We start from the raw sequence: 23,484 nt of genomic DNA, 5'->3' as shown, positions 1-23,484 counted from the left end.
AGACACATCATGGAGCTCAGCCAGGACCAGCAGGTAGAGAGACACATCACGGAGCTCAGCCAGGACCAGCAGGTGGAGAGACACATCATGGAGCTCAGCCAGGACCAGCAGGTAGAGAGACACATCATGGAGTTCAGCCAGGACCAGCAGGTAGAGACACACATCATGGAGTTCAGCCAGGACCAGCAGGTAGAGAGACACATCATGGAGTTCAGCCAGGACCAGCAGGTAGAGACACACATCATGGAGCTCAGCCAGGACCAGCAGGTAGAGACACATCATGGAGCTCAGCCAGGACCAGCAGGTAGAGACACACATCATGGAGTTCAGCCAGGACCAGCAGGTAGAGAGACACATCATGGAGCTCAGCCAGGACCAGCAGGTAGAGAGACACATCATGGATCTCAGCCAGGACCAGCAGGTAGAGAGACACATCATGGAGTTCAGCCAGAACCAGCAGGTAGAGAGACGCATCATGGAGTTCAGCCAGGACCAGCAGGTAGAGAGACACATCATGGAGTTCAGCCAGGACCAGCAGGTAGACACACATCATGGAGTTCAGCCAGGACCAGCAGGTAGAGAGACACATCATGGAGCTCAGCCAGGACCAGCAGGTAGAGACACATCATGGAGCTCAGCCAGGACCAGCAGGTAGAGACACACATCATGGAGTTCAGCCAGGACCAGCAGGTAGAGAGACACATCATGGAGCTCAGCCAGGACCAGCAGGTAGAGAGACACATCATGGAGCTCAGCCAGGACCAGCAGGTAGAGAGACACATCATGGAGTTCAGCCAGGACCAGCAGGTAGAGAGACACATCATGGAGCTCAGCCAGGACCAGCAGGTAGAGAGACACATCATGGAGCTCAGCCAGGACCAGCAGGTGGAGAGACACATCATGGAGCTCAGCCAGGACCAGCAGGTAGAGAGACACATCATGGAGTTCAGCCAGGACCAGCAGGTAGAGAGACACACATCATGGAGTTCAGCCAGGACCAGCAGGTAGAGAGACACATCATGGAGCTCAGCCAGGACCAGCAGGTAGAGAGACACATCATGGAGTTCAGCCAGGACCAGCAGGTAGAGAGACACATCATGGAGATCAGCCAGGACCAGCAGGTAGAGAGACACATCATGGAGTTCAGCCAGGACCAGCAGGTAGAGAGACACACATCATGGATCTCAGCCAGGACCAGCAGGTAGAGAGACACATCATGGAGCTCAGCCAGGACCAGCAGGTAGAGAGACATACACATACGCACACCTATGGCCATATTCATAAAATTGTCACAGCTATATAGCACAAACAATCTCATCACCCCTGCCCAATACCGAACCCTGGTACCAAACCCCTGGTATCAAACCTCAGACCTACTGTCTAATCATTATTGATTATTGATCATTATCCTCACCCCCCCTCTCTCATCTCTTTCTGTCTTCATTCCCCCTCATCTCTTTCGCTCCTCATCCCCCCCTCTCTCATCTCTTTCTCTTTCCTCATCCCCCCTCTCTCATCTCTTTCTCTTTCCTCATCCCCCTCTCTCATCTCTTTCTCTTTCCTCATCCCCCTCTCTCATCTCTTTCTGTCTTCATCCCCCCTCTCTCATCTTTCTCTCTCCTCACCCCCCTCATCTTTCTCTCTCCTCATCCCCCCCTCTCTCATCTTTCTCTCTCCTCATCCCCCCCTCTCTCATCTTTCTCTCTCCTCATCCCCCCCTCTCTCATCTCTTTCTCTCTCCTCATCCCCCCCTCTCTCATCTCTTTCTCTCTCCTCATCCCCCCCTCTCTCATCTCTTTCTCTCTCCTCATCCCCCCCTCTCTCATCTCTTTCTCTCTCCTCATCCCCCCCTCTCTCATCTCTTTCTCTCTCCTCATCCCCCCCTCTCATCTCTTTCTCTCTCCTCATCCCCCCCTCTCTCATCTCTTTCTCTCTCCTCATCCCCCCCTCTCTCATCTCTTTCTCTCTCCTCATCCCCCCTCTCTCATCTCTTTCTCTCTCCTCATCCCCCCTCTCTCATCTCTTTCTCTCTCCTCATCCCCCCTCTCTCATCTCTTTCTCTCTCCTCATCCCCCCCTCTCTTATCTCTTTCTCTCTCCTCATCCCCCCCTCTCTCCTCTTTCTCTCTCCTCACCCCCCCCTCTCTCCTCTTTCTCTCTCCTCACCCCCCCTCTCTCCTCTTTCTCTCTCCTCATCCCCCCCTCTCTCCTCTTTCTCTCTCCTCATCCCCCCCTCTCTCCTCTTTCTCTCTCCTCATCCCCCCTCTCTCATCTCTTTCTCTCTCCTCATCCCCCCCTCTCTCATCTCTTTCTCTCTCCTCATCCCCCTCTCTCATCTCTTTCTCTCTCCTCATCCCCCTCTCTCATCTCTTTCTCTCTCCTCATCCCCCTCTCTCTCATCTCTTTCTCTCTCCTCATCCCCTCTCTCTCATCTCTTTCTCTCTCCTCATCCCCTCTCTCTCATCTCTTTCTCTCTCCTCATCCCCCCTCTCTCATCTCTTTCTCTCTCCTCATCCCCCCCTCATCTCTTTCTCTCTCCTCATCCCCCCCCTCTCTCCTCACCCCCCCTCTCTCCTCATCCCCCCCTCTCTCCTCACCCCCCCTCTCTCCTCATCTCTTTCTCTCTCCTCATCCCCCCTCTCTCCTCATCTCTTTCTCTCTCCTCATCCCCCCCTCTCTTATCTCTTTCTCTCTCCTCATCCCCCCCTCTCTCCTCTTTCTCTCTCCTCATCCCCCCTCTCTCCTCTTTCTCTCTCCTCATCCCCCCCTCTCTCATCTCTTTCTCTCTCCTCATCCCCCCCTCTCTCATCTCTTTCTCTCTCCTCATCCCCCTCTCTCATCTCTTTCTCTCTCCTCATCCCCCCCTCTCTCATCTCTTTCTCTCTCCTCATCCCCTCTCTCTCATCTCTTTCTCTCTCCTCATCCCCCCTCTCTCATCTCTTTCTCTCTCCTCATCCCCCCTCTCTCATCTCTTTCTCTCTCCTCATCCCCCCTCTCTCATCTCTTTCTCTCTCCTCATCCCCCCCTCTCATCTCTTTCTCTCTCCTCATCCCCCCCTCTCTCCTCACCCCCCCTCTCTCCTCATCCCCCCCTCTCTCATCTCTTTCTCTCTCCTCATCCCCCCTCTCTCATCTCTTTCTCTCTCCTCATCCCCCCTCTCTCATCTCTTTCTCTCTCCTCATCCCCCCTCTCTCATCTCTTTCTCTCTCCTCATCCCCCCTCTCTCATCTCTTTCTCTCTCCTCATCCCCCCTCTCTCATCTCTTTCTCTCTCCTCATCCCCCCTCTCTCCTCTTTCTCTCTCCTCATCCCCCCCTCTCTCCTCTTTCTCTCTCCTCATCCCCCCCTCTCTCCTCTTTCTCTCTCCTCATCCCCCCCTCTCTCCTCTTTCTCTCTCCTCATCCCCCCCTCTCTCCTCTTTCTCTCTCCTCATCCCCCCCTCTCTCCTCTTTCTCTCTCCTCATCCCCCCCTCTCTCCTCTTTCTCTCTCCTCATCCCCCCCTCTCTCCTCTTTCTCTCTCCTCATCCCCCCCTCTCTCCTCTTTCTCTCTCCTCATCCCCCCCTCTCTCCTCTTTCTCTCTCCTCATCCCCCCCTCCTCTTTCTCTCTCCTCATCCCCCCCTCCTCTTTCTCTCTCCTCATCCCCCCCTCCTCTTTCTCTCTCCTCATCCCCCCCTCTCTCATCTCTTTCTCTCTCCTCATCCCCCCCTCTCTCATCTCTTTCTCTCTCCTCATCCCCCCCTCTCTCATCTCTTTCTCTCTCCTCATCCCCCCCTCTCTCATCTCTTTCTCTCTCCTCATCCCCCCTCTCTCATCTCTTTCTCTCTCCTCATCCCCCCCTCTCTCATCTCTTTCTCTCTCCTCATCCCCCCCTCTCTCATCTCTTTCTCTCTCCTCATCCCCCCCTCTCTCCTCACCCCCCCTCTCTCCTCATCCCCCCCTCTCTCCTCACCCCCCCCTCTCTCCTCATCTCTTTCTCTCTCCTCATCCCCCCCTCTCTCATCTCTTTCTCTCTCCTCATCCCCCCCTATCTCATCTCTTTCTCTCTCCTCATCCCCCCCTCTCTCATCTCTTTCTCTCTCCTCATCCCCCTCTCTCATCTCTTTCTCTCTCCTCATCCCCTCTCTCTCATCTCTTTCTCTCTCCTCATCCCCTCTCTCTCATCTCTTTCTCTCTCCTCATCCCCCCCTCTCATCTCTTTCTCTCTCCTCATCCCCCCTCTCTCATCTCTTTCTCTCTCCTCATCCCCCCTCTCTCATCTCTTTCTCTCTCCTCATCCCCCCCTCTCTCATCTCTTTCTCTCTCCTCATCCCCCCCTCTCTCCTCTTTCTCTCTCCTCATCCCCCCCTCTCTCCTCTTTCTCTCTCCTCATCCCCCCCTCTCTCATCTCTTTCTCTCTCCTCATCCCCCCCTCTCTCATCTCTTTCTCTCTCCTCATCCCCCCCTCTCTCATCTCTTTCTCTCTCCTCATCCCCCCCTCTCTCATCTCTTTCTCTCTCCTCATCCCCCCCTCTCTCATCTCTTTCTCTCTCCTCATCCCCCCCTCTCTCATCTCTTTCTCTCTCCTCATCCCCCCCTCTCTCATCTCTTTCTCTCTCCTCATCCCCCTCTCTCTCATCTCTTTCTCTCTCCTCATCCCCCTCTCTCTCATCTCTTTCTCTCTCCTCATCCCCCCTCTCTCATCTCTTTCTCTCTCCTCATCCCCCCTCTCTCATCTCTTTCTCTCTCCTCATCCCCCCTCTCTCATCTCTTTCTCTCTCCTCATCCCCCCCTCTCTCCTCATCCCCCCCTCTCTCCTCACCCCCCCTCTCTCCTCATCTCTTTCTCTCTCCTCATCCCCCCCTCTCTCATCTCTTTCTCTCTCCTCATCCCCCCCTCTCTCATCTCTTTCTCTCTCCTCATCCCCCCCTCTCTCATCTCTTTCTCTCTCCTCATCCCCCCCTCTCTCATCTCTTTCTCTCTCCTCATCCCCCCCTCTCTCATCTCTTTCTCTCTCCTCATCCCCCCTCTCTCATCTCTTTCTCTCTCCTCATCCCCCCTCTCTCATCTCTTTCTCTCTCCTCATCCCCCCTCTCTCCTCTTTCTCTCTCCTCATCCCCCCTCTCTCCTCTTTCTCTCTCCTCATCCCCCCTCTCTCCTCTTTCTCTCTCCTCATCCCCCCCTCTCTCATCTCTTTCTCTCTCCTCATCCCCCCCTCTCTCATCTCTTTCTCTCTCCTCATCCCCCCCTCTCTCATCTCTTTCTCTCTCCTCATCCCCCCTCTCTCATCTCTTTCTCTCTCCTCATCCCCCCTCTCTCATCTCTTTCTCTCTCCTCATCCCCCCTCTCTCATCTCTTTCTCTCTCCTCATCCCCCCCTCTCTCATCTCTTTCTCTCTCCTCATCCCCCCCTCTCTCCTCATCCCCCCCTCTCTCCTCACCCCCCCTCTCTCCTCATCTCTTTCTCTCTCCTCATCCCCCCCTCTCTCATCTCTTTCTCTCTCCTCATCCCCCCCTCTCTCATCTCTTTCTCTCTCCTCATCCCCCCCTCTCTCATCTCTTTCTCTCTCCTCATCCCCCCCTCTCTCATCTCTTTCTCTCTCCTCATCCCCCCTCTCTCATCTCTTTCTCTCTCCTCATCCCCCCTCTCTCATCTCTTTCTCTCTCCTCATCCCCCCTCTCTCCTCTTTCTCTCTCCTCATCCCCCCTCTCTCCTCTTTCTCTCTCCTCATCCCCCCCTCTCTCATCTCTTTCTCTCTCCTCATCCCCCCCTCTCTCATCTCTTTCTCTCTCCTCATCCCCCCCTCTCTCATCTCTTTCTCTCTCCTCATCCCCCCTCTCTCATCTCTTTCTCTCTCCTCATCCCCCCTCTCTCATCTCTTTCTCTCTCCTCATCCCCCCTCTCTCATCTCTTTCTCTCTCCTCATCCCCCCCTCTCTCCTCACCCCCCCTCTCTCCTCATCCCCCCCTCTCTCCTCACCCCCCCTCTCTCCTCATCTCTTTCTCTCTCCTCATCCCCCCCTCTCTCATCTCTTTCTCTCTCCTCATCCCCCCCTCTCTCATCTCTTTCTCTCTCCTCATCCCCCCCTCTCTCATCTCTTTCTCTCTCCTCATCCCCCCCTCTCTCATCTCTTTCTCTCTCCTCATCCCCCCTCTCTCATCTCTTTCTCTCTCCTCATCCCCCCTCTCTCCTCTTTCTCTCTCCTCATCCCCCCCTCTCTCATCTCTTTCTCTCTCCTCATCCCCCCCTCTCTCATCTCTTTCTCTCTCCTCATCCCCCCCTCTCTCATCTCTTTCTCTCTCCTCATCCCCCCCTCTCTCATCTCTTTCTCTCTCCTCATCCCCCCTCTCTCATCTCTTTCTCTCTCCTCATCCCCCCTCTCTCATCTCTTTCTCTCTCCTCATCCCCCCTCTCTCCTCTTTCTCTCTCCTCATCCCCCCCTCTCATCTCTTTCTCTCTCCTCATCCCCCCCTCTCTCATCTCTTTCTCTCTCCTCATCCCCCCCTCTCTCATCTCTTTCTCTCTCCTCATCCCCCTCTCTCATCTCTTTCTCTCTCCTCATCCCCTCTCTCTCATCTCTTTCTCTCTCCTCATCCCCCCCTCTCTCCTCACCCCCCCTCTCTCCTCACCCCCCCTCTCTCCTCACCCCCCCCTCTCTCATCTTTTTCTGTCTCCTCAGCCCCCCCTCTCTCCTCATCCCCCCCTCTCTCATCTCATCCCCTGATAGGTGAGAATGATCTGTTAATTGAATGATTAGAATATTCCGCCCTGAAACATATAATTGTATGGAATTGATTAGAATGTATAAAATCATAATCAATAAATGTGTCGTCCTCGTCAGAATTAGGGTAAAGACAATCTGTCTTTATGGTATTTTAAAGACAGACTGTCTGAGCTTGGTGCCGACCTGACTAGAGATTAGGAGAGAACAGGGAGTACGTCTCAAGGACACGGTCACTGATCTCTGGCGGCTGGGTAGCAGGACATGTGTGTGTTTGTCTGTATGTGTATATGTATGTGCATATGGTTGTGTGTATGTGTGTGCGTCTGTTTGTGTGTATGTGTGTGCGTATGGTTGTGTGTATGTGTGTGTATGTGTGTGCGTCTGTTTGTGTATATGTGTGTGCGTCTGTGTGAATGTGTGTGCGTCTGTTTGTGTGAATGTGTGTGCATGAAGTCAGTATAAAATGAATTGTTTTGTATTCTTGACTTTAGGACGTTCCCGTGAATAAACCTTTTTGACTATTTTAGCTGGGCCTCCGTCTGTTTCATTCGACCAGGATCTTACAAATTCTGGTCTGCAGACTGAGTAACATAATTAAATTGGGTTATGACCCTGGAGAACAAAATTCTCCTATCATCTCCCCCTCATCTGTTTCTCTCCTCATCCCCCTCTCTCATCTGTTTCTCTCCTCATCCCCCTCTCTCATCTGTTTATCTCTCCTCATCCCCCTCTCTCATCTGTTTATCTCTCCTCATCCCCCTCTCTCATCTCTTTCTCTCTCCTCATCCCCCCCTCATCTCTTTCTCTCCTCATCCCCCTCTCTCATCTGTTTCTCTCCTCATCCCCCTCTCTCATCTGTTTCTCTCCTCATCCCCCTCTCTCATCTGTTTCTCTCCTCATCCCCCTCTCTCATCTGTTTCTCTCCTCATCCCCCTCTCTCATCTGTTTCTCTCCTCATCCCCCTCTCTCTTCTGTTTCTCTCCTCATCCCCCTCTCTCATCTCTGTCTCTCCTCATCCCCCTCTCTCATCTCTGTCTCTCCTCATCCCCCTCTCTCATCTCTTTCTCTCTCCTCATCCCCCTCTCTCATATCTTTCTCTCTCCTCATCCCCCTCTCTCATCTGTTTCTCTCCTCATCCCCCTCTCTCATCTGTTTCTCTCCTCATCCCCCTCTCTCATCTGTTTATCTCTCCTCATCCCCCTCTCTCATCTCTTTCTCTCTCCTCATCCCCCCCTCATCTCTTTCTCTCCTCATCCCCCTCATCTGTTTCTCTCCTCATCCCCCTCTCTCATCTGTTTCTCTCCTCATCCCCCTCTCTCATCTGTGTCTCTCCTCATCCCCCTCATCTCTTTCTCTCTCCTCATCCCCCTCTCTCATATCTTTCTCTCTCCTCATCCCCCCTCATCTCTTTCTCTCCTCATCCCCCTCTCTCATCTCTTTCTCTCCTCATCCCCCTCTCTTATCTGTTTCTCTCCTCATCCCCCTCTCTCATCTGTTTCTCTCCTCATCCCCCTCTCTCATCTGTTTATCTCTCCTCATCCCCCTCTCTCATCTGTTTATCTCTCCTCATCCCCCTCTCTCATCTCTTTCTCTCTCCTCATCCCCCCCTCATCTCTTTCTCTCCTCATCCCCCTCTCTCATCTGTTTCTCTCCTCATCCCCCTCTCTCATCTGTTTCTCTCCTCATCCCCCTCTCTCATCTGTTTCTCTCCTCATCCCCCTCTCTCATCTGTTTCTCTCCTCATCCCCCTCTCTCATCTGTTTCTCTCCTCATCCCCCTCTCTCATCTGTTTCTCTCCTCATCCCCCTCTCTCATCTCTGTCTCTCCTCATCCCCCTCTCTCATCTCTGTCTCTCCTCATCCCCCTCTCTCATCTCTTTCTCTCTCCTCATCCCCCTCTCTCATATCTTTCTCTCTCCTCATCCCCCTCTCTCATCTGTTTCTCTCCTCATCCCCCTCTCTCATCTGTTTCTCTCCTCATCCCCCTCTCTCATCTGTTTATCTCTCCTCATCCCCCTCTCTCATCTCTTTCTCTCTCCTCATCCCCCCCTCATCTCTTTCTCTCCTCATCCCCCTCTCTCATCTCTGTCTCTCCTCATCCCCCTCTCTCATCTCTTTCTCTCTCCTCATCCCCCTCTCTCATATCTTTCTCTCTCCTCATCCCCCTCTCTTATCTGTTTCTCTCCTCATCCCCCTCTCTCATCTGTTTCTCTCCTCATCCCCCTCTCTCATCTGTTTCTCTCTTCATCCCCCTCTCTCATCTCTTTCTCTCTCCTCATCCCCCTCTCTCATATCTTTCTCTCTCCTCATCCCCCCTCATCTCTTTCTCTCCTCATCCCCCTCTCTCATCTGTTTCTCTCCTCATCCCCCTCTCTTATCTGTTTCTCTCCTCATCCCCCTCTCTCATCTGTTTCTCTCCTCATCCCCCTCTCTCATCTGTTTCTCTCTTCATCCCCCTCTCTCATCTCTTTCTCTCTCCTCATCCCCCTCTCTCATCTCTTTCTCTCTCCTCATCCCCCCCTCATCTCTTTCTCTCCTCATCCCCCTCTCTCATCTGTTTCTCTCCTCATCCCCCTCTCATCTGTTTCTCTCCTCATCCCCCTCTCTCATCTGTTTCTCTCCTCATCCCCCTCTCTCATCTGTTTCTCTCCTCATCCCCCTCTCTCATCTGTTTCTCTCCTCATCCCCCTCTCTCATCTGTTTCTCTCCTCATCCCCCTCTCTCATCTCTTTCTCTCTCCTCATCCCCCTCTCTCATATCTTTCTCTCTCCTCATCCCCCTCTCTCATCTGTTTCTCTCCTCATCCCCCTCTCTCATCTGTTTCTCTCCTCATCCCCCTCTCTCATCTGTTTATCTCTCCTCATCCCCCTCTCTCATCTCTTTCTCTCTCCTCATCCCCCCCTCATCTCTTTCTCTCCTCATCCCCCCCTCATCTCTTTCTCTCCTCATCCCCCTCATCTGTTTCTCTCCTCATCCCCCTCTCTCATCTGTTTCTCTCCTCATCCCCCTCTCTCATCTGTGTCTCTCCTCATCCCCCTCATCTCTTTCTCTCTCCTCATCCCCCTCTCTCATATCTTTCTCTCTCCTCATCCCCCCTCATCTCTTTCTCTCCTCATCCCCCTCTCTCATCTCTTTCTCTCCTCATCCCCCTCTCTTATCTGTTTCTCTCCTCATCCCCCTCTCTCATCTGTTTCTCTCCTCATCCCCCTCTCTCATCTGTTTCTCTCTTCATCCCCCTCTCTCATCTCTTTCTCTCTCCTCATCCCCCTCTCTCATCTCTTTCTCTCTCCTCATCCCCCCCTCATCTCTTTCTCTCCTCATCCCCCTCTCTCATCTGTTTCTCTCCTCATCCCCCTCTCATCTGTTTCTCTCCTCATCCCCCTCTCTCATCTGTTTCTCTCCTCATCCCCCTCTCTCATCTGTTTCTCTCCTCATCCCCCTCTCTCATCTGTTTCTCTCCTCATCCCCCTCTCTCATCTGTTTCTCTCCTCATCCCCCTCTCTCATCTCTGTCTCTCCTCATCCCCCTCTCTCATCTCTGTCTCTCCTCATCCCCCTCTCTCATCTCTGTCTCTCCTCATCCCCCTCTCTCATATCTTTCTCTCTCCTCATCCCCCTCTCTCATATCTTTCTCTCTCCTCATCCCCCTCTCTCATCTGTTTCTCTCCTCATCCCCCTCTCTCATCTGTTTCTCTCCTCATCCCCCTCTCTCATCTGTTTATCTCTCCTCATCCCCCTCTCTCATCTGTTTATCTCTCCTCATCCCCCTCTCTCATCTCTTTCTCTCTCCTCATCCCCCCCTCATCTCTTTCTCTCTCCTCATCCCCCCCTCATCTGTTTCTCTCCTCATCCCCCTCATCTCTTTCTCTCTCCTCATCCCCCTCTCTCATATCTTTCTCTCTCCTCATCCCCCCTCATCTCTTTCTCTCCTCATCCCCCTCTCTCATCTCTTTCTCTCCTCATCCCCCTCTCTTATCTGTTTCTCTCCTCATCCCCCTCTCTCATCTGTTTCTCTCCTCATCCCCCTCTCTCATCTGTTTCTCTCTTCATCCCCCTCTCTCATCTCTTTCTCTCTCCTCATCCCCCTCTCTCATATCTTTCTCTCTCCTCATCCCCCCTCATCTCTTTCTCTCCTCATCCCCCTCTCTCATCTGTTTCTCTCCTCATCCCCCTCTCTTATCTGTTTCTCTCCTCATCCCCCTCTCTCATCTGTTTCTCTCTTCATCCCCCTCTCTCTCATCTCTTTCTCGTTCTTAATCTCTGAGTAAATATAGGACCATTAATTTGAGTGTTGTGAATCTCCAGGTTTATCCAGTTGAAGTTGGAGAGGGCCAGCTCAGTGGAGCGTCAGCTGGTCTTTAGTGAGATCCTCCAGGCTGCCTACCAACTCATGGTCGACGTCTTTGGAAACTACGTCATCCAGAAGTTCTTTGAGGTGTGTGTGTACGCGGAGTATTAGTGATGCACTCATATTACATTTTTGGTTGATACGATTCTAGGATGTATCACATCTGGCCGTGATTGGGAGTGCCTTAAGGTGGCGCACAATTGGCCCAGCGTCGTCCGGGTTAGGCTGTCATTGTAAATAAGAATTTGTTCTTAACTGACTTGCCTAGTTAAATAAAAGTTACACAAACACACCACACTAAGCAAAAAGTTATTTTGTTGGCATTTACGTATGTCCCCATTACCAGTAAAACAATCAAAAACGATTTATGTCACTTGCTGTTTCGTTGTTCACTCGTTTCGTTCTCAACCAGGATTTCTATGGAACGCCGTTTGGGTCTTTGCGTGTCAAAAAAGATATACTATCTGACCAATCAGGACCTGAATATGACTGCACGTCACAGTAATTTAACGCGTTCATAAAAAATTTTTACGTAGTTATTACACATTGATTACACTATCACTCGTATTTCATATGTCACAACGATTCATCGATCCGTAAGCTATGATGCTGGTAAAGTTGTCTCGCCCACCTACAGTGCTGGTCAAAAAAAAAAGCTAGCTCATTGATGCAAACAATGTCCTTCCCCAAAAACATAGTAAAAGGACATTTGTTTCAGTAGCTATAGTTAGCTAGCTAACCTTATAGCTAGGTATCATCTAAAATAACTCAGTTCTTATTTGATTAATGGTGGTCGGACCCATCTATGTGAAGCTAGCCACGATAACGATTAGCCACAATAGTGGGCTTTGTGGTTAGCCTTCAAAATAAAAGTATGTCATTGACAGTGATGCAAATGCATAGAAATAGTAGAATTCTGCCATAATGGAATAGATGATGCTAAACGAAGTTTGGGATGTTAAATAAATCAACAGAAGACAATTATTTGTTAATTTAACAATCTGTTGAAATCCCACTGGATGTATTATACATTAGAATTGCATTGGGGGCATACTTATTTAAATTTTCTTATTTTTAATTTTTATTTACCGTTATTTTACCAGGTAAGTTGACTGAGAACACGTTCTCATTTACAGCAACGACCTGGGGAATAGTTACAGGGGAGAGGAGGGGGATGAATGAGCCAATTGTAAACTGGGGATTATTAGGTGACCATGATGGTTTGAGGGCCAGATTGGGAATTTAGCCATGACACCGGGGTTAACACCCCTACTCTTACGATAAGTGCCATGGGATCTTTAATGACCTCAGAGAGTCAGGACACCCGTTTAACGTCCCATCCGAAAGACGGCACCCTACACATGTTACAGCCTTACCTATGGATTGTGGATCAATGACATGGGCTGTCAGTCTACTCAGTGACACCCAGAGAACATTAGCGCCGTAGCTCTTGTTGCGGGACTCTGAAACAACTGTGAATTGAGACACATTTATTGTCAACCTTTATGTATTGAACACCATTCCAGAGGATAACCAATACTGCGTGGATGTGTTGGAGTCTGATAACTCTGAGGAGGACGTTGGGAAAAAATATATTTGGGTATTGAGTAGACTTGATACCCCATTTCATTGATCCCCAATCCTTAGGTAAAGCTGTACTGTGTAATATGAATGTCAATACACACAATAGGCTGACTGGGGAGGTGATTTCACACAGTCACAGTCCCGCGATGAAAGCTACAACGCTAGTATTTGTGTAAACTCTTCACCAGTTGTGTTCTGTGGGTGTCACCGGGTGGAATGACACCCCATTTCATTGCTCCACATTCCAACCTTGTTTAACATTATCTAGTCTAAATATGGCAAGATTCCACCAATTGTAGCCTTCTGCATCACTTCAAGGATGAACTTTTATTTTGAAGGTGAACTGCAAATTCCACAAATGTGCCTAATCCTTATTGTGGCTAGCTTCACAACACATTGTCCGGTCGAGCATCACTAGCCAGATCAATCAATCAAATTTATTTATACTTACATCAGCTGATGTCACAAAGTGCTGTACTGAAACCCAGCCTAAAACCCCAAATTGCAAGCAATACAGATGTAGAAGCACGGTAGCTAGGAAAAACTCCCTAGAAAGGCCAAAACCTAGGAAGAAACCTAGAGAGGAAACCGGCTATGAGGGGTGGCCAGTCCTCTTCTGGCTGTGCCGGGTGGAGATTATAACAGAACATGACCAAGATGTTCAAATGTTCATAAATGACCAGCATGGTCAAATAATAATAATCACAGTGGTTGTCGAGGGTGCAACAAGTCAGCACCTCAGGAGTAAATGTCAGTTGGCTTTTCATAGCCGATCATTAAGAGTATCTCTACCGCTCCTGCGGTCTCTAGAGAGTTGAAAACAGCAGGTCTGGGACAGGTAGCACGTCCGGTGAACAGGTCAGGGTTCCATAGCCGCAGGCAGAAGAGTTGAAACTGGAGCAGCAGCACGGCTAGGTGGACTGGGGACAGCAAGGAGTCATCATGCCAGGTAGTCCTGAGGCATGGTCCTAGGGCTCAGGTCCTCCGAAAGAGAGAAAGAATTAGAGAGAGCATACTTAAATTCACACAGCACACTGGATAAGACATGAGAAATACTCCAGATATAACAGACTGACCCTAGCCCCCCGACACATAAACTACTGCAGCATAAATACTGGAGGCTGAGACAGGAGGGGTCGGGAGACACTGTGGCCCCGTCCGACGATACCCCCGGACAAGGCCAAACAGGCAGGATAAAACCCCATCCACTTTGCGAAAGCACAGCCCCCACACCACTAGAGGTATATCTTCATCCACCAACTTACCATCCTGAGACAAGGCCGAGTATAGCCCACAAAGATCACGTCAGTGACTCAACCCACTCAAGTGACGCACCCCTCCTAGGGATGGCATGGAAGAGCACCAGTAAGCCAGTGACTCAGCCCCCGTAATAGGGTCAGAGGCATCATTTTTGGACAGAAAGTTTCTGATTTTTGCAATGTTACGTAGATGGAAAAAAGCTGTAATTTTAAATATTCTTTATGTTCATCAAAAGAGAGATCAGGGTCCAGAGTAACACTGAGGTCCTTCAGTTTTATTTGAGACGACTTTACAACCATCAAGATTAATTGTCAGATTCAGCAGAAGACCTCTTTGTTTCTTCAGACCTAGAACTAGCATCTCTGTTTTGTCCGAGTTTAAAAGTTGAAAAATTGCAGCCATCCACTTATGTCTGAAACACAGGCTTCCAGGTAGGGCAATTTTGGGGCTTCACCATGTTTCATCGAAATGTACAGCTGTGTGTCATCCGCATAGCAGTGAATGTTAACATTATGTTGCCGAATGACATCACCAGGAGGCAAAATGTATAGTGAAAACAATAGTGGTCCTAAAACGGAGCCTTGAGGAACACCAAACTTTTTACAGTTGATTTAATGAGGACAAACCGATGAAGCTAGCTGGCTGCTTATAACATTAGCTTTTGGGCAACAGGGTTAAGTAGCTGGCTAGCTATTTATTTTCATGAACTGAAGTTCAATTTCAATAGGCAACAACAAGTGGCTACTTAGCTAATACCTACTCACAAGGATCCCTAAATCATTGCTAAGAATAGTGAAAATGACTGCAGTCTCTACTGGTCATTGTTTTCAGGCTGGTTGTATTGGTGCTAGCTAGGTACCATTCTAAAGCTTGCTAGCTACCCAAGAAGTTGCGGTCGAACAAATAATGCTTTATTACCAACCTGGTATTGTAAACAAATGGCATATTTAGGTATGCTCGTCAGCTTTGACATCGGGCCGATACCGATGTTGTCATTTTTAGCTAATGTCGTCCGATTCCGAGATGTTCACCGATATATCGTGCGTCCCTACTGAGTATTCATATAAAACACCTTCCTAATATTGAGTTGCACCCCCCCCCCCACCTGTCGCCCTCAGAACAGCCTCAATTCATTGGGGATGGACTCTACAAGGTGTCGAAAGCGTTCCACAGGGATGCTGGCCCATGTTATTTATTTTTTATGTAACCTTTATTTAGTCAGTTAAGAACAAATCCTTATTTACAATGATGACCTACTCCAGCCAAACCCTAACCTGGACAACTCTGGCCCAATTGTGCGCCGCCCTATGGGACTCTCTCACGGCCGGATGTGATAAAGCCTGGATTCGAACCAGGTCCTTTAGTGACGCCTCTTGCACTGAGATGCAGTGCCTTAGACCGCTGCGCCACTCGGGAGCCCAAATCAACCATTAAATCCAATGCTTCCCACAGTTGTGTCAAGTTGGCTGGATGTCCTTTGGGTGGTGGACCATTCTTGATACACACAGAAAACTGTTGAACGTGAAAAACCCAGCAGGGTTGAGTTCTAGACACAAACCGGTGTGCCTGGCACCTACTACCAGACCCCGTTCAAAGGCACCTACTACCATACCCCGTTCAAAGGCACCTACTACCATACCCCGTTCAAAGGCACCTACTACCATACCCCGTTCAAATGCACCTACTACCAGACCCCGTTCAAAGGCACCTACTACCAGACCCCGTTCAAAGGCACCTACTACCAGACCCCGTTCAAAGGCACCTACTACCAGACCCCGTTCAAAGGCACCTACTACCAGACCCCGTTCAAAGGCACCTACTACCAGACCCCGTTCAAAGGCACCTACTACCAGACCCCGTTCAAAGGCACCTACTACCAGACCCCGTTCAAAGGCACCTACTACCAGACCCCGTTCAAAGGCACCTACATATTTTGTCTTGCCCGTTCACCCTCTGAATGGCACACATACACAATCCATGTCTCAATTGTCTCAAGGCTTAAAAGTCCTTCTTTAACCTCTACCGAGTACCTAACCCGGATTCGGGAGCACCCCCCCCCCCCCCCCCCCCCCCGCCCCACACTGATTAGCATTGCTAGCATAGCGTCACAATTAAATAGTAGCATCTAAATATCATTAAATCACAAGTCCAAAACACCCAATGAAAGACACAGATCTTGTGAATAAAGCCACCATTTCAGATTTTTAAAATGTTTTACTGGGAAGACACAATATGTAAATCTATTAGCTAAACACGTTAGCAAAAGACACCATTTTTTTACTCCCAACAGTTTTTTCCTGCGTCAGTAGCTATCACTAATTCGACTAAATGAAAATATATATAGCCACTAACCAAGAAACAACGTCATAAGATGACAGTCTGATAACATATTTATGGTATAGCGTAGTTTTTTTTTTTTAAATGTGCATTTTTCAGGTATAAATCACAGTTCTACATTGCAGCTGCAATCTGATATAGTGCTGATGCAGCCAGAACAATTACAGAGACCAACGTCATATAACTAATTACTTGTCTTAAACCATTTCAGAAAAAATACACAGCGCACAGATATTGAAAGCCCAACATCTGGTGAATCCAAACAATATTTCAGATTTATTAAATGTTTTATAGCGAAAACAAAATGTAGCGCTAAATTAGCATAGCCACGCCAGCCAAAACCAGCTGGGCGCGCCCGACCAGTTCACATGCACGACAGATATATGAAATAACATCGTAAATTGGGTCTTACTATTGCTGATCTTTCATCAGAATGTTGATAAAGGTGTCCTTAGTCCTGATGAGTCGTTCAATCCATTCACAATGGCAACTTTCCCTCTTCATTTAGCATAGGTACTGGTCGACTAGCACGGTTCTGTCCAAAGTTAAAAAACTCACAGAACGGAACACGGCAAAACTCCCGAAAAAATTCAAATAATCTGATTAAACTATATTGAAAAAACATACATTAAGATGATATGGTCACATGTATCAAACAAACTTCGAGACGGAGATAGTTTTCATCCGTAACGGCAGCATAACAAAAGACAATTGCACCTCTAAAACGCGCGTTTCAGAGAACCGGAAGTTGTCGGTCACGCTAAAGAAATAGGTCTTATTTCACGTCAGTACAAGATAAACAAAAAATTTCTCCTCTGACGTCTTCTTGACACCCAGAGGAAGACGAATGAAGTGTGTTTCGGGTCATAGGTGGCGTGACCATATATAGGCAGAGCGTTGAAGCGAGCATACACATCTTGCAATCTTCTTCTTGCTCAGGGAAAGTGCTGTCAAATGACTTATGTTTCACTCAGAGACAAAATTGAAACGGTTTTAGAAACCATAGCTTGTTTTCTATCCAATGGTATTAATTATATGCATATAGTAACAGCAATAATTGAATAAGAGGCAGTTTAATCTGTAGAGGAAATTATGCTAATGCGAAAACAGCACCCCCTGTATTCTCAAGAAGTTAACCTGTCTCCTCCCATTCATCTACACTGATTGAAGTGGATTTAACAGGAGGCATCAATAAGGGGTCATAGCCTGGTCAGTCGGGTGTCCTTAATGTTTTGTACACTCAGTGTATTTGCAGCGCATGTGTTTGTATCAGACCCGTGTGTTGGTGGGGGGGTATTTAGGTGTTTGCCAGGTAGGTTTTCCAGAAGTTATTTGAGTTGACTGATTTGTAACAGGCCTGTCTGTGTGTAAATTGTTTGTTTTGCCAGCTGCATCCAAAAGTGTGTGTTAACTGTCTCTCTCTCTGTGTCTCTCTCTCTCTCTGTGTCTCTCTCTCTCTCTGTGTCTCTCTCTCTCTCTCTCTGTGTCTCTCTCTCTCTCTCTCTGTGTCTCTCTCTCTCTCTCTCTGTCTCTCTCTCTCTCTCTCTCTCTGTGTCTCTCTCTCTCTCTCTCTGTGTCTCTCTCTCTCTCTCTCTGTGTCTCTCTCTCTCTCTCTCTGTGTCTCTCTCTCTCTCTGTGTGTCTCTCTCTCTCTCTGTGTGTCTCTCTCTCTCTTTGTGTGTCTCTCTCTCTCTCTGTGTCTCTCTCTCTCTCTCTCTCTGTGTCTCTCTCTCTCTCTGTGTCTCTCTCTCTCTCTCTCTCTGTGTCTCTCTCTCTCTCTGTCTCTCTCTCTCTCTCTCTCTCTCTCTCTCTCTCTCTCTCTCTCTCTCTCTCTCTCTCTCTCTCTCTCTCTCTCTGTGTCTCTCTCTCTCTCTGTGTCTCTCTCTCTCTCTCTCTCTCTCTGTGTCTCTCTCTCTCTCTCTCTCTCTGTGTCTCTCTCTCTCTCTCTGTGTCTCTCTCTCTCTCTCTCTCTCTCTCTGTGTCTCTCTCTCTCTGTGTGTCTCTGTCTCTGTCTCTGCCTCTCTCTCCTTCTCTCCTTCTCTCTGTCTCTCTCTGTCTCTCTCTGTCTCTCTCTGTCTCTCTCTGTCTCTCTCTGTCTCTCTCTGTCTCTCTCTGTCTCTCTCTGTCTCTGTCTCTGTCTCTGTCTCTGTCTCTGTCTCTCTCTCTCTCTGTGTGTGTGTGTGTGTGTGTGTGTCTCTGTTTGTAGTTTGGCAGTGTGGACCAGAAGCTGGCTGTAGCTGAGAGGATCAGAGGTCATGTCCTGTCTCTGGCCCTTCAGATGTATGGCTGTAGAGTCATACAGAAGGCGCTGGAGTTCATCCCCTCAGACCAGCAAGTTATAGTATGTATTCAACTGCTGTTTGTTTGTTTGTGTCTGTGTGTGCGCGCGCGCGCTCACACACATTGTGTATGAGAAGCCTCAAAGCAAAGGGCAACTGTAGACTGTGTGCTTCTGTTACTGTTAATATTCACACAAACCGTAAGGTGTGTGTTGAGTCCGGCGCAGCAGTCTAAGGCACTCGGTGCAAGAGGCGTCACTAGAGTCCCTGGTTCGAATCCAGGCAGTATCACATCCGGCCGTGATTGGGAGTCCCATAGGGCGGCGCACAATTGGCCCAGCGTCGTCCGGGGTAGGCCGTCATTGTAAATTAAGAATGTGTTCTTAAGTGACTTGCCTAGTTAAATAAAGGTTACATTTCAAAACGACAGTAGACGCCAGTCAGACAGCGGTGTTGTTTTAAGAGGATATAAAAGCTTGTACGTGTCAGACTGTTAATCCTGGTTATTACAAAAGCAATTCCTCATAGAACCAAAAGGTCAGACATCTCAGGGGTCGTGTTTTTTTCACGCAGAGTAAAAGGTCAAACGCATAAGCAATATGTTGCTGTGTTTTGTAAACGCAGATCTAAAATACTTGTTGTTGTAATTTCTGCTCGGCTTCAGACTTTTGTGCTTTCAGTTGCACTTCTCCACTCGGATGAGAATTCACGAACGGGCGTTTTATCAGCAGACAGCGCTGTGTAGGTTCTTTTCCCTGGTACCTGGTACTTGTCCCTGGTTCTTTTCCCTGGTACCTGGTTCTTTTCCCTGGTACTTGTCCCTGGTTCTTTTCCCTGGTACCTGGTTCTTTTCCCTGGTACCTGGTTCTTTTCCCTGGTACCTGGTTCTTTTCCCTGGTACCTGGTTCTTTTCCCTGGTTCTTTTCCCTGGTTCTTTTCCCTGGTACTTGTCCCTGGTTCTTTTCCCTTGTCCCTGGTTCTTTTCCCTGGTACCTGGTTCTTTTCCCTGGTACCTGGTTCTTTTCCCTGGTACCTGGTTCTTTTCCCTGGTACCTGGTTCTTTTCCCTGGTACTTGTCCCTGGTTCTTTTCCCTGGTACCTGGTTCTTTTCCCTGGTACCTGGTTCTTTTCCCTGGTACCTGGTTCTTTTCCCTGGTTCTTTTCCCTGGTTCTTTTCCCTGGTACTTTTCCCTGGTACTTTTCCCTTTTCCCTGGTACTTTTCCCTTTTCCCTGGTACTTTTCCCTGATACTTTTCCCTGGTTCTTTTCCCTGGTACTTGGTTCTTTTCCCTGGTACATTTCTCTGGGTAGTCTACTTTTCTACAGTAAAATTTAAATAAACTTTAATCACCACAGTAGAAATATGATGGCTGTGCATCGTTTTGGGGATAAAGACCTTTCGTTGTTAGCACATTTAGCCTACTTGTGAAGCAGCCAGTCTAATAGCGTTGCACTTCTGTTGTCGTCTTGATGAAAAGCAACTTGTTTTCTGCCGAGTGTGTTGAACTAAAGTATTTTCTGTGAAGGAGAACTATATTTCCCTGATCACTGTTGAGTTGACTTTCAATATGAAACGCAGGTGAAATGGTTTAAAATGTAGATTTTTTTTTGATTGTCTTGTGTTTTTTGAGAAATGCAGATTTCTGACCTAAAGTATTTGGTGTTTGTGAAACCCTGTGCCTTTGTGTGTGTGTGTGTGTGTGTGTTGCAGAGTGAGATGGTACGGGAGTTGGACGGTCACGTGTTGAAGTGTGTGAAGGATCAGAACGGCAATCACGTGGTGCAGAAGTGTATCGAGTGTGTTCAGCCCCACGCATTACACTTCATCATCGACGCCTTCAAGGGACAGGTGGGTGACATGCGCGTGCACACACACACACACACACACACACACACACACACACACACACCCGCATCATCGACTCCTTCAAGGGACAGGCGGGTGACGCGTTCGCACACACACACACACACACACACATCATCATCGCCCACAGGGGACAGGTGGGTCACCATGGTAACGGCAACAGCAGCCCAGCGGCAGCTATCTTTTATCCACTGACTAAATGTCAAAATTAACATAAAGTGCGTGTGTGTGTGTGTGTGTTTTTAAAGAGAATATTGAGCCTGTGCTTCGACTGCTTGAGAGACGACTAATGCACTCTACATTGTTGTTTATATAACACGCACAGATTGTCTGTATATCAGTCAAATTTGATTGGGCTCTTGGATTTTACAATGGTACCAATTTCCACTTATGTTTGCCCTGTATTTTTCATTCCTACCCGTCAGATAGTCAGTTGTGTAAATGAAGGTGATTGTTTGTCTAGTTGGTTCAATAGGTCATCAGGAATGGGCTTTCATCGGTCTTTCACTGGTGTGTGTGTGAATGAGTGAACAATGATTTAAAGGTGTAGGTGTCTGTGTGTGTATAACGTGTCTGTGTGTGTATAACGTGTGTGTGTGGAGGAGTGAACAAAGATTTGAAGGTGTAGGTGTGTGTATAACGTGTGTGTGTGTGTGTGTGTGTGTGTGTGTGTGAATGAGTGAACAAAGATTTGAAGGTGTAGGTGTGTGTGTATAACGTGTGTGTGTGTGTGTGTGTGTGTGTGTGTGTGTGTGTGTGTGTGTGTGTGTGTGTGTGTGTGTGTGAATGAGTGAAGAAAGATTTGAAGGTGTAGGTGTGTGTGTATAACGTGTGTGTGTGTCTGCAGGTGTTTGTACTCTCCACCCACCCCTACGGCTGTCGAGTGATCCAGCGTATTCTAGAACACTGTCTTCCAGACCAGACCCTGTCCATTCTGGAGGAGCTGCACCAACACACGGAACAGCTGGTGCAGGTAACGACCACCGGTTTCCCCAGACAATTTGTTGCAAAACTGCTGATGTCAAGAGGAGGACATTTGTCATCACACTGACCTTCTGTATTGTGGTTTAGGCTGAAAACGAACTTTAGTTGAAACAAGTGTTCCGCCTCGCCAAGTAGCTAACGTTAATGCAGAACTCTGTGTCTCTCTCTCTCTCTCTCTCTCTCTCTCTGCTAGGACCAGTATGGTAACTACGTGATCCAGCACGTACTAGAACACGGCAGAGCAGAGGACAAGAGTAAGATAGTAGCTGAGATCAGAGGAAACGTACTGGGGCTCAGTCAACACAAGTTTGCCAGGTACACACACACCACACACCACACACCACACACACACACACACACACACACACACACACCACACAACACACAAGACACAGACACAGACAGACACACACACACACACACACACACACACACACACACACACACACAGACACACAGACACACACACTGATTTAAAAAACTTTTTTTTATATACCTTCGGTTGTTATAAAGTTAGTTGACCTGGCCTAGCAGTGGCTAACCCACCCTCCCTCTCTCTGCAGTAATGTAGTGGAGAAGTGTGTGAGCCATGCGTCTCGTGCGGAGCGGGCCGTGTTGATAGACGAGGTGTGTAGTCTGACTGAGGGGCCCCACAGTGCCTTGTACACCATGATGAAGGACCAGTACGCCAATTACGTGGTGCAGAAAATGATTGACGTGGCCGAACCCACACAGAGAAAGATCATCATGCACAAGGTAGGTGTGAAGTGGTTTGAGCGACTGGTGTGAAGGGGTTTGAGCGACTGGTGTGAAGGGGTTTGAGCAACTGGTGTGAAGGGGTTTGAGCGACTGGTGTGAAGGGGTTTGAGCGACTGGTGTGAAGGGGTTTGAGCGAATGGTGTGAAGGGGTTTGAGCGACTGGTGTGAAGGGGTTTGAGCGACTGGTGTGAAGGGGTTTGAGCGACTGGTGTGAAGGGGTTTGAGCGACTGGTGTGAAGGGGTTTGAGCGACTGGTGTGAAGGGGTTTGAGCGACTGGTGTGAAGGGGTTTGAGCGACTGGTGTGAAGGGGTTTGAGCGACTGGTGTGAAGGGGTTTGAGCGACTGGTGTGAAGGGGTTTGAGCGACTGGTGTGAAGGGGTTTGAGCGACTGGTGTGAAGGGGTTTGAGCGACTGGTGTGAAGGGGTTTGAGCGACTGGTGTGAAGGGGTTTGAGCGACTGGTGTGAAGGGGTTTGAGCGACTGGTGTGAAGGGGTTTGAGCGACTGGTGTGAAGGGGTTTGAGCGACTGGTGTGAAGGGGTTTGAGCGACTGGTGTGAAGGGGTTTGAGCGACTGGTGTGAAGGGGTTTGAGCGACTGGTGTGAGCGACTGGTTTGAGCGACTGGTTTGAGCGACTGGTTTGAGCGACTGGTGTGGACTGGTTTGAGCGACTGGTGTGAAGGGGTTTGAGCGACTGGTGTGAAGGGGTTTGAGCGACTGGTGTGAAGGGGTTTGAGCGACTGGTGTGAAGGGGTTTGAGCGACTGGTGTGAAGGGGTTTGAGCGACTGGTGTGAAGGGGTTTGAGCGACTGGTTTGAGCGACTGGTGTGGACTGGTTTGAGCGACTGGTGTGGACTGGTTTGAGCGACTGGTGTGGACTGGTTTGAGCGACTGGTGTGGACTGGTTTGAGCGACTGGTGTGGACTGGTTTGAGCGACTGGTGTGGACTGGTTTGAGCGACTGGTGTGGACTGGTTTGAGCGACTGGTGTGAAGGGGTTTGAGCGACTGGTGTGGACTGGTTTGAGCGACTGGTGTGAAGGGGTTTGAGCGACTGGTGTGAAGGGGTTTGAGCGACTGGTGTGAAGGGGTTTGAGCGACTGGTGTGAAGGGGTTTGAGCGACTGGTGTGAAGGGGTTTGAGCGACTGGTTTGAGCGACTGGTGTGGACTGGTTTGAGCGACTGGTGTGGACGGGTTTGAGCGACTGGTGTGGACGGGTTTGAGCGACTGGTGTGGACGGGTTTGAGCGACTGGTGTGAAGGGGTTTGAGCGACTGGTGTGAAGGGGTTTGAGCGACTGGTTTGAGCGACTGGTTTGAGCGACTGGTTTGAGCGACTGGTTTGAGCGACTGGTTTGAGCGACTGGTGTGGAC

The 23,484-nt window shown here is 49.2% G+C and overlaps 1 protein-coding gene across 5 annotated transcripts in view; it reads left to right on the top strand.

Annotated features, from left to right (window-relative positions):
* Positions 1–23,484, top strand: part of LOC129830724 (pumilio homolog 1-like) — a 96,694-nt gene that overhangs the window by 60,306 nt on the left and 12,904 nt on the right. For all 5 annotated transcript variants that reach the window (XM_055893371.1, XM_055893369.1, XM_055893370.1 and 2 more), the window contains exons 18-23: positions 11,005–11,134; positions 18,434–18,568; positions 20,218–20,355; positions 21,218–21,343; positions 21,548–21,669; positions 21,918–22,110. In XM_055893371.1, the coding sequence (XP_055749346.1) occupies positions 11,005–11,134; positions 18,434–18,568; positions 20,218–20,355; positions 21,218–21,343; positions 21,548–21,669; positions 21,918–22,110 (844 nt within the window). The remainder of the gene's footprint in view (positions 1–11,004; positions 11,135–18,433; positions 18,569–20,217; positions 20,356–21,217; positions 21,344–21,547; positions 21,670–21,917; positions 22,111–23,484) is intronic.

Source organism: Salvelinus fontinalis, chromosome 32 (assembly GCF_029448725.1).
Source record: "Salvelinus fontinalis isolate EN_2023a chromosome 32, ASM2944872v1, whole genome shotgun sequence".
NCBI lineage: Eukaryota > Metazoa > Chordata > Actinopteri > Salmoniformes > Salmonidae > Salvelinus > Salvelinus fontinalis.
The sequence above is the reverse complement of the archived record's forward strand: the minus strand, read 5'-3'. Positions and strand labels throughout refer to the sequence as shown.